The 10085-nt window shown below is 68.9% G+C and overlaps 1 protein-coding gene across 1 annotated transcript; it reads right to left on the bottom strand.

Annotated features, from left to right (window-relative positions):
- Window positions 1–5495: 5495 nt before the first annotated feature.
- Window positions 5496–9763, bottom strand: FGR (FGR proto-oncogene, Src family tyrosine kinase). Its single transcript, XM_026043473.1, has 11 exons — window positions 9550–9763; window positions 9381–9483; window positions 9068–9166; window positions 8878–8981; window positions 8655–8804; window positions 7636–7791; window positions 7071–7250; window positions 6850–6926; window positions 6579–6732; window positions 5840–5971; window positions 5496–5756 (listed from the first exon to the last, which is right to left on the bottom strand). Exons 1-11 carry the CDS (start codon window positions 9761–9763, stop codon window positions 5548–5550), a joined length of 1578 nt encoding a protein of 525 aa, XP_025899258.1. The 3' UTR covers window positions 5496–5547.
- Window positions 9764–10085: the final 322 nt, after the last annotated feature.

Here is a 10085-nt window from a genome sequence, read left to right as displayed (position 1 = left end):
CACAAAAGGCAGCGGAGCGGGAGGCGGAGGGGGAACCGACCTCCCCTCTGCGCCTCCGCCGCCTGCGGAAAGCAAAGAAAGGCAGAGCGCAGAGCCCTGTGCTTGCCGCTGCCTCCCCCCTTCTTCCTCCTCCTCCTCCTCCTCCCTCTCCCTCCTCTCTTGCCTTCTGCCGCTCCCGGCTTTGTGGGGGCTGGGCAGGGGGAGCGGAGCCGCCGGCGCGCGCCGCGCTCTCGGGGCGCTCTCGCCGCTCGCCCCGCGGCTCGGCGCGGCTCCGCTCCGCTGTCAGCGGCACCGCCAGCATCCGGCCCCCCGGGGAGCGGCGCCGGGGCATGCCGGGCCTTGTAGTCCTGCCTCGGCCCCCCCCCCCCCTTCCTGCCCCCCCGCCCGCCGCCGAGCGCGCAGCCAAGCGGGGAGGCGCCCGAGCGGGGCGCGCCCCCGCGCGCGGGGAGGGGAGGGCTTCTTTTTTTAGGGGAGGGGGGGGACGTGGCGGGGAGGGGGGGGTGCACCCCACAGGGTTGTGTCTGTGGTTCCCCCCCCTTCTTCCTCCTCCTCCTCCTCCTCCTCCTCCGCCCCGTCTCCCCGCGAGGTCCCAGCGGGATGCGCGGGGCGCTGCTGCCCTCTCCCGGCGCGCGCGCGCACTGCGCGCCCCGCCTGCGCGCGCCCCCGCGGGACAGGGGTGAGGAGATAACCCCCCTCCCCTGCTCCCCCCCGCACCCCGGGGTGCCGCTTGGGCACCCCCCCCTTACACTCCCCACCGCCCCGCACGGTGCTCCCCGGGTTTGTGGCCCCTTGGCACCCACCTTTGCGCGGGACCCCCCCGGCCACCCCTCTTCCTCCTCTTTATGATTATTTTTTTTTCCTGGCCGGGGCCTGGCGGCCCTGGAAACTTCCCTGCTGTCGTGTGTCCAAGGAACGCCCTGCTCCAGGGGGGAACGCCGCGCGGCTGGGCTCCCTGCGCGGGGCGGCCGCGTGCGGGGGGCCATTCCCGTGGCCTCGGGGCTCCTCCGCCCTCCCGAGCATCTCTGTGGCAATGCCTGCCCTGCCCGCCGCTCCGCCAGCATTCCCGTGCCTGGGAGACACAGTACGATTAAAGCAGATAATAGCGGTGATGTTTGTTGTGACAGGGTGTTTTGGGGAGTGCCGAGCGAAGGGTTAACTCCCGGGAATTGGGAATATCGCCTGGCTGCTAATAACACGTGAGTCATCGATGAAATAACACATGGGCGCAGGGAGAGAGCCGGCACCTGGCTTTGCCGCCGCCTTGGGATGCGCCTGTGGATATCAACAGGCAGTACGGAGCAAATCCTGCCTCCCGGGGGCTGGGGGTGCAGGCGGAGCGCGCCGCGGGAATGCTGCCGGTGCTGGCCGCACCACCTCCGAAACGGGAGCAGCGGGTGCCCCGGGATGTGCGCGCCCGAGCGGGACGGGACGGGCAAGCTCGCAGCGGGCACCGCAGGCCTGAGCGCTCCCAGACGCGGCTCGGGATCCGTCTGTGGCGCTTCCAGACTCCTGGAAACCGTACAAAGAGGAGGCCTGCACTCCAGCCCGGTCAGCAGAGGAATCTGCACACGCAGACAGGATCGCTGCAATTGCTGCTGGCTGAGTGAGCAACTTTGCAGGCTCCCTCATCCCCGCGCCCTGAATGTCAGCTTTGAATTTTCTTGCTATTTTTAGGGACGGTTCCAAATGGGCGAGGATCCCTCCGTCCTCGCCTTGCAGGGCTCTGCACCGCATGAATATTGCAAGGCTCGATATTGATGTGCGTGCGGGACGGAGCGGGGGGTCAGGCGTCTTGCACGCACAGCGAGAACGGGAGGTCGTGGCGAAAACATTGCCCTGCAAGCAGGATGGGCCTCGACGTAAAAGATTTATTAATTTAATCCAAAGCATTAAAAGGTCATGTATTAATCAAAGAGATGCTTAAAAATGTCAAAGTCCTTTGTCAGGTTTGAAGTGCATCTCTATAGTTATCATAAAATATATATATCAGTCTGGCAGGGAGCCCTGGGAGGACGAGGAGCGGAGGGGACGGGCGGGCGAAGCGAGGGACGATGCCCAGGGCTTTCCCTTGTCCTCCCTGGAAGAGCCGGAGCCGCGTGCCGGAGGTGGCCCCTGGTGCTGGGTTGTCCTTGGGGTGGCCCTGTGCTGGCACAACCTCGTGGGTCACCCCTGCTTGTCCCCAGGCCCGGGTTGGTGCCCCCTCCCAAGCAGGCTGGTGTCCCCGGTGTCCCCCAGCTGGGCTGCAGCGGGTGGCTCAGCTTTGGGTGTGGGGACAGGGAGCTGCAAGGGGGGACACGGAGCTGGTCCCCCCCAGCCTGTGTGTGGCCGGAGGGTCCCCCAGCCGCCGCAGTGGCCGGCGACATACGGGTAGGGGGAGCGCTGTCCCCGCCACCCGTGTCACGGCTCTGCGGGTGCTCGGCCCTGCCTGTGTCACCGGCGGGTCCCCAGGGCCACCCGGGTCACCCGGGCGCCCCGTCTCTCTCCCCGGCAAGTGCTGTGTCAGCAGCGCTGGCGCGGACTAACGCTACCATCTAGCGGCTGCTTTGCCGAGACGGGGCCACCGCTGTCCCCCGGGCTGAGCCGCGTCCCCTCGGCCTGCGCGGTGGCACTCGGACCCCTCCACGTCCCTGGTGAGGCCCAGAGCACTGGGAGCGTCATCCCCGCGCTGGGCATCGCGCCTGTCAGGACCCGGCATCTCTGCTCTGCTGTCCCTGGAGAGCTCAGGGCACCTTGGCCAGCAGCAGCAGCCACTGTCCCCCCGGCCAAAGGGACGCAGGGACAGCCTGATGTCCCCCGGATCGACAGGACTGAATGTCCCTGCTCACTGCGTTGCATTCAGCCTGGAGCCGAATTTCTCGGGAGAGGAAACGTGTGCGAGGCAGCGGGCGCAGGGACAGAGGGGTGACAGAGCCACCCCGGGCACGGCGGTGGCGGCTCCGTCCCTCTGCTGCCGGCTCTCCCTGGGGGGACACGGTGCCTGCAGCCCAGCCCGGCAGCCCCCGCCGCCCCCGAGCCTCGCGCTGCGGATTTGGCTGCTTTCCACTGTTGTCTGGTCAGTGCCTCCGCGGGCACCAGCGTCCGCTGCGCCACGGGGTCCCCCAGGGACGCAGCCAGTCCCCGCAGCACTTTGGGGCGGTGACAGCTCCTCGGTGGCCGGGGGGAGCCTGGCGAGGGGGCGGCGGTGCCGGCGGCTCCCTGGCGCCGGGGTCAGCGGCGCAGCCATCTGCAGCGCTCTCACACCTGCGCCCGCGGCGCGCTTGGCAGCTCCGGAACCGTGGCCCCCTCCGTGCGTCCCGCGGCCCCGCCGGGCCGGCTCCCTGCGTGCCCGCCTGGCACTGCGCTCGCTGGGGCGCAGGGAGCCGGAGAGCATCCCCGCAGCGGGAACGGGCAGCTCCGGGTGCTGCGGGGCCAGGGCTGGGGGTGATGCTGAGCTCCCCTGACGTTGCCCGGTTGCTTTGCCTCCTACCACCTCCCCTCCACGCTGCCAGGCCCTGCATTTGCCCTATTACCCCTTTTTGGTGCATTTGGGAGCCTTGCGGCGCCGGCTGCTACTCGGCATCTCACCCCACATGCGGCTTCGAGGGTGGATGGAGGGGAGAAGGGACGGAGGGATGGATGGTTGGAGGGATGCGCAGGGGAATCGGTGCCCACTCTGAACACGAGCTGCACGCAGGTGCCCCCAGCGAGCATGCCCATGTGCACCTACATGCGCGGGAGCACGCGCACCCCGCACTCTGCGTGTCCCCAAGCACGTGCCCTGCGGCCACCTGGACCTTGCACGGCTGCACGCGGGTGCGCACGGGCAACGTGCCCCCCTGCACCCAAAGCAGCCCCCCTGCCCCACGCCGCAGAGCCCCCCGGGGCGGCAGAGCCCCGGTGGCCGCCCTGGCGCCGGCGCTGCAATCTGGCGACCCGGGCTGCGCCGCCGCCGGCCGGTGCCAGCCGCCTCCTCGCAGCGCCTGTTCTCGCCACGCAATCTGCTCCGCTTGCCCGGCCCCCCAGCTCCGGGCAGCCTGCCCAGGCTGGACCGCGGCCGGGTGCTTCCCAGGAGGAACCTTGCCCTCGCATGGGCAAGGAGAACGGGCGCCGCTGGCCCCGGCAGGGACGCAGGGGGGTTGCAGCCCTGGCATTGCAGGGTTTGCAGCCCGGGCGCTCCCAGGTGCAAGAGGATTTGCAGCTGTGGCACTGTGGGGTGCAGCCCTGGCACTGTGCGATATGCAGCCCCAGCACTGCAAGGTTTGCAGCCCCAGCACTGCAGGGTTTGCAGCCCTGGCACCATGGGATTTGCAGCCCCAACACTGCTGGATTTGCCGCCCTGGCACTACGGGTTTTGCTGCCCTGACACTGCAGGATTTGCAGCTCCAGAACTGCAGGATTTGCAGCCATGGCACCATGGGATTTGCAGCCCCAGCACTGCAGGGTTTGCAGCCCTGGCACTGCTGGGTGCAGCCAGGGGAGGGGCTGGTATTAAAATGCCATGGTGGGGGGTTGATGGAGGGGCGCTGCTGAGGTGGCCGGCAGTGCCAAGCGGAGGGTGGTGTCCCCAAGCCCAAACCCGCTGCAAAGGGCCCTGCACCTCCCTCCTCCACCTGCCCCAGCTGCGTCCCACCCGTGCTGGGAATCCGTCCCAGCTGGGCCCTGCCTGGGTGGGATGGGAGGAAGATTAACCTCTTCCTCACCAGCTTCATTGCGCGCCCCCCCCCCAGCACCCTTTGGCTCTGTCTGCAAGTGATGCAAGACCCTCCCCAACTCCCCCACTCCGTGGGATTTTCCAGGATGTTCTTTGCTGGGCAAGGAGACAAGGCGGGAAGGACCTTCCCACTTGTTAGGAAGAGGTTTATTTCCCTCTATAGACAACAAAACCCACCCCCCTTCCCCATAGATCCCCCCAGCTGGCACCACCAGGCGGACGGGTGCCCCCCAGGGCACCAAATGCGTGTGCAGGGGAGCAGGGCTGGGCCCAGCCTGCAGGATCAGACCCCTCCGTGGGCAAAGGGGGGGTCTCCTGCACTGTCACATTGCAGTAGCCCCCCCGGGCACCTTGCTAGCCCCCTGTTAACAGCGGCTGCATCGAGCCACAAGGGCAATAAGCCCCCCAGGGCTGAGTTTGGGCTGCCGGCGGCCCTGGCCACCCCCCTCCCTGGTGCCAGGGGTGCTGGGAGGGGGCACCCTTAGGTGCCCCCAAGCTGCTTTGGGGCCAGGGGTGTTTGCAGCTGGGCTGTGCTGGGATCCCCTCCGTGCACTTGTGCTAATGCTACTTAAGGTGCCCTGAAGATGTAGGGGTGGGGGGTTGGGGTGTCCCCCACCCCCAGTTGCCACCCCATGTCCCCAAGGGCACCGCGGGACCGCGCAGCAGGGACAAAACCCACTTGTGTGGTTAAAAGCTGGATGCGAAGGCCACAAGAGAGGGGTTGTGCCTGGCCTGGGCACAGTCCTTGTGCAAAGCGCCGGGGCATCCCCAGCGTCCCCGGAGGGCACACGCGCAACGGGAGCACCGCAGCGCCGCGGGGCAGGCGAGGCCAGTCGTGCCGGTCCCCAAACTGGTTGTCACTGGTTGTCCCCGGGCTGGTACTGGGGCTCGGTGGCCGTGAAGTAGTCCTCGAGGAAGGCCTGCAGGTACTCGAAGGTGGGCCGCTCCTCGGGCTCGCGCCTCCAGCACTGCTCCATGGCATCGTGCAGCGAGGGCGGGCAGCCGCCCGGGCACGCCATGCGGTAACCGCGCTCCACCTGCTCCAGCACCTCCCGGTTGTTCATCCCTGCGGGTGACGGCGGCGGCGAGGGAGGCGCGGGGCGAGCCCAGGGGCGCCCGGCGTGCCCAGCACCGCGTGCCGCCCCGTACCTGGGTAGGGCACGCGGCCCTTGGTGACCAGCTCGGTGAGCAGGATGCCGAAGGACCACACGTCCGATTTGATGGTGAAGCGGCCGTAGAGAGCGGCCTCCGGCGCCGTCCACTTGATGGGGAACTTGGCGCCTTGGGGGGCCAGGAGAGGCTGCGTGAGCTGGGCAGGGGCACCCAGCGCCCGGGACCCCTGGCACTAGGACGTGCTCTATCCGTGGCACTGGGGATATGTGTGACACCCAGGACATCCAGTGCCAACGGCATCCAGGAGACACCCTAGCTGGGGAATCCTGTGTCTGGTGCACCCAGGACACCCAGCGTGTCCTCCATCCGTAGCACTGAGGACACGTGTGACACCCAGGACACCCAGTGCCCATGGCACCCGGGAGACACCCTAGCTGGGGAACCCAGCACTGCGGGCACCCAGCGCCCAGAACACCCTGTACCCAGGGCACTCAGCACCCAGCACCTTGGGCACCCAGCGCCCAGGACACCCTATACCCAGGGCTCTCAGCACCTTGGGCACCCAGTGCCCAGGACACCCTATACCCAGGGCTCTCAGCACCCATGGTTTTCAGCACCCTGCGCTCAGGACACGCAGACTCCCTGGCACCCAGGGCACCCTGCGCCAGGACGCCCACAGGGCACACAGGACGCCTGTCACTGGGGCACTTGGAGCCCCCGGGACAGGGGCTGGCACCCGGCCCGGGGGGGCCAGGCAGCGGAGGGGGCCGCTCACCCTGGCGCGCCGTGTACTCGTTGTCCTCGATGAGGCGCGCGAGGCCGAAGTCGGCGATCTTGCACACCAGGTTGTCGCCCACGAGGATGTTGGCGGCGCGGAGGTCCCGGTGGATGTAGTTCATCCGCTCGATGTAGGCCATGCCCGCGGCGATCTGCGCCAGGGCGACGCACTGAGCACCGCCTGGCCCCGTGCCGCTGTCACCCGCCACAGCCTGGCAAGGATGGGGACCCCATGGCGCTGTCCCCTTCCCCATGGCAGCCCCCGCTACCTGCGCAGCCATGTCCACCAGCTGGGGCAGCTTCAGGTATTGTCCGTCCCCGTCCTTTAGGAAGTCCAGCAAGCTGCCTGGGGACAGAGGTGCCAGTCAGCAACCCAAGCACCAGCCATGCCACCCAAGGGTGCCCTCCCCTGGATCCCTGCCTGTCCCTGCCCCTCACAGAAATGCAGGGGGTGAGGAAAGGCACCCAAGGGGCCGTGCCCCGCGCTCACCCTGGCTCATGAACTCGGTGACGATGTAGATGGGCTCCTCGGACACGACGGCGTAGAGCTGCACCAGCTTGTCGTGCCGCAGCCGCTTCATGATCTGCGCCTCCTCCAGGAAGGCCTCGGGCGACATGGTGCCCGGCTTGAGCGTCTTCACCGCCACCTTGGTGGTGCCGTTCCAGGTGCCTGCGCGCGGCGCACGCGGTGTCACGCCAGGCCCGGCACGGCCGGCGCCGATGCTGGCACTCGTGGGAGGTGGCGTGGCCACGTGGATGGAGGGGGGCATGCATGGAAGGACACATGGATGGATGGAAGGACGGGAGGGTGCCGCATGCCTGCGTGAGTGCATGCATGGATGGAGCAGCAAGGAAGCCGGGGCCGGGAAGGGGCACGATGCCAGCCCAGGACAAGGAGCCCCCTCGCCTTGCGCCATGGGCACCCTCGGGTCACCCCTCGTGCCTTAACTGCTCCCAGCCCCTCCGCAGGGCAGTCTTGTGTCCCACCGCCGATGGCACCGGGCAGGGCGCCCTGCGGCCCCCTGCGCCCCCCAGGCCGGCCGCGCCAGCCTTACCCATCCACACGTCTCCGAAACATCCCATGCCGAGCTTGGTGTCGAGGCTGATGGACTCGCGCGCGATCTCCCAGGCGTCCTTAGCTAATCCCAGGGTCTGGGGCTTCGGAGCGGGGCACGCGCGGGTTAGCAGATGGCACAGCCCATCGTTACAGTCTGCAGGGGCACGGGGGCGGCGGGCGGTGAGGGCGGCATGCACGCGGCGCGGCGGGCACGGGCCGGGGGCCGAGGAGGAACGGGGGGACCCCTGCCCTGGGTCTGCTGGTGGCTCCTGCTCGGGGTCCCCTCCGAAATGAGGGGGGAGGCTGCGGGGGGAGGGTCCCGTGACCCCCCCTCTGGGGCCACTTTTAGGTTGAATTTAGCAGGAATTTAGTGGGCAAATGATGCCCCCGCCGCTGGCATGCCAAGAGCAAGGAGCAAGCGGTGCTCGGCGGCGGGGCCGGGAGCCGCACGCTCGTGCCCTGGAGAGCAGCAGACCTGGGCTGGGGGTCCCCTGGCGCCCCCCGCCCCCCGCCCCGTCCCGCCCACGGCTCCTACCCATCCACACTTCCCCGAACTGCCCGTTGCCCAGCTTCTGCAGCAGCTGCAGCGACTCGCGCGGGATCTCCCACACGTCCCTCGTCTTGACCGAGAGGTCGGCCAGGCGCGGCGTCCCGCGGCGGCATGGCACGGCCAGGCGGCAGCAGAGCCCGGCCGCGCGCTCTGCGGCGCCCCGTGAGCCCCGCCGGCCCGCGGCAAAGGGGCTCACCCACCGCACAAAGGGGCTCTGCCCCCTTTTGGGTGCTGGTGTCGTATGGGGGGGTATGGCTCATGGGACCCCCCCTTTGTGCCACCAGCAGCTGCATCCCCCTACGGATTCCCATGGGAAGATGCCCACATTCCCCCGGCCAGGGGCCAAGTTACCTTCTCCAGAGATGCTGCAGCCGAGGGGGGACCCTGCAACGCCGCCCCCAGGCCCCGCTCCTTCTCATCCAGCCCATCCCGTCCAGCCCATCCCCGGCGGGGCCCCCCGGCCGTACCCACGTAGTGCTGCACCAGCTGCTGCACCGTGTCGAACTGCGCCCGCGTGGTGATGTAGTAGCCGCCGCTGTCCAGCTTGCGGATCTTATAGTGCTTCACGTGGTCGCCCTTGGCCTCGTCCCAGTCGCGGATGGAGAGCGAGTAGGCGCCTTTGTTTGGGGACAGGGGTCAGCGCCCCGCTGAGGGGGACGCTGCTGCCCCCCGTATCCCCCCGTCCCCTACCCTTGGTGGTCTCGCTCTCGCGGATGAGGAAGGTGCCACGGACGTTGCCGTAGCCCAGGAGCTGCCGTTCGGCGTCTTTGCGGCCCATCTTGCCAAAGTACCACCTGGGGGGGGACGCATGAGGGACCCCCAGACATGCCAGGACGCCTGGGCCCCCGGGCAGCTGCGCAGCCCCCCGCCAGGTACTCACTCCTCCGCCTGGATGGAGTCCACGGGGGCCACGTAGTTGCTGGGGATGTAGCCCGCGGCGCCCGAGCTCAGCGACCTGGCCTCCCACCAGTCCCCCTCGCTGGGGAGAGCAGCAGGATGTGAGCGGGACGGACACACGGACAGACCCGCGGGTGGACAGACTCCCCTGCCAGGCGCCAGCACCCCCGGGGATGCGCTGAGCCCAGCCAGCTCGTGACACGCATGGCTCCCAGGCAGGCTGCACGGGCACTGAGGCTGGGGGGCCCCAGTATATATATAGGGTCCCAGGAGTGTCCCTGGGGACCGGGGCTCACGTGTTGTTGATGATGTGGAACTTCTCCCCTTTCTCAAAAGTGAGGTCGTCCTCCGTCCTGGCCTCGTAGGCGTAGAGCGCCACGAAGAGCGTCACGCCGGCGCCTGCGGGCAGCGCGGTGAGCGGGGGACCCGCGCGCGCCCCCCTCCCGGCAAACCAGCCCCGCTGACCTGTGATGCTGCTGCCACGCGCCTGCAGCGTGCCCGACGGGTAGAGGCCCGACACGGTGGGGACGGGTGCCGCGGGCGCCGGCGCCCCGTGGAAGTTGTTGAAGTCGGGGATGCAGGTGAAGGTGTCCGCGGGCGGCGGCAGGGCGGGCTCGGGCACCGCCGGCGGGGCATGGCCCTTGGCCCGGCCCTTCTCCTTGCAGTGCACGCAGCCCATGGCGCGCAGCACCTGCGGGAGCGCGTTGGCTGCAGGAGCGTGCGGGAGCGCGCCCGGGCACGCGCCCGGGCACGTGGGAGCATGCAGGAGCGTGCCGGCTGCAGGAGCGTGCGGGAGCGTGCCGGCTGTGCAAGAATGCTGGAGCGTGCAGGAGTGAGCGGACTGCAGGGGCATGCGGGAACGTGCCAGAGCATGCAGGAGTGCTCCGGAGTGTGCGGGAGCGTGGGAGCTGTGGGAGCGTGCTGGAGTGTGCAGGAGCATGCTGGAGCATGCAGGAGCGTGCCAGCTGTGGGAGCGTGCTGGAGCGTGCGTGAATATGCTG

The sequence above is a fragment of the Nothoprocta perdicaria genome, unplaced genomic scaffold (genome assembly GCF_003342845.1).
Source record: "Nothoprocta perdicaria isolate Ctin4 unplaced genomic scaffold, notPer1 scaffold_33, whole genome shotgun sequence".
Taxonomy (NCBI): Eukaryota; Metazoa; Chordata; class Aves; order Tinamiformes; family Tinamidae; genus Nothoprocta; species Nothoprocta perdicaria.
This window is presented reverse-complemented; position numbering and strand designations above follow the sequence as displayed.

Bases quoted from the DNA above. Each gene is read 5' to 3' on its own strand.
- FGR (XM_026043473.1), bottom strand. From the start codon at position 9,763: ATGGGCTGCGTGCACTGCAAGGAGAAGGGCCGGGCCAAGGGCCATGCC. The intron at 9,484-9,549 runs GTCAGCGGGGCT...CGCTGCCCGCAG, and splicing joins GCGTGGCAGCAGCATCACAG to GCGCCGGCGTGACGCTCTTC. The intron at 7,251-7,635 runs GTAAGGCTGGCG...CGCCGCGCGCAG, and splicing joins TTTCGGAGACGTGTGGATGG to GCACCTGGAACGGCACCACC.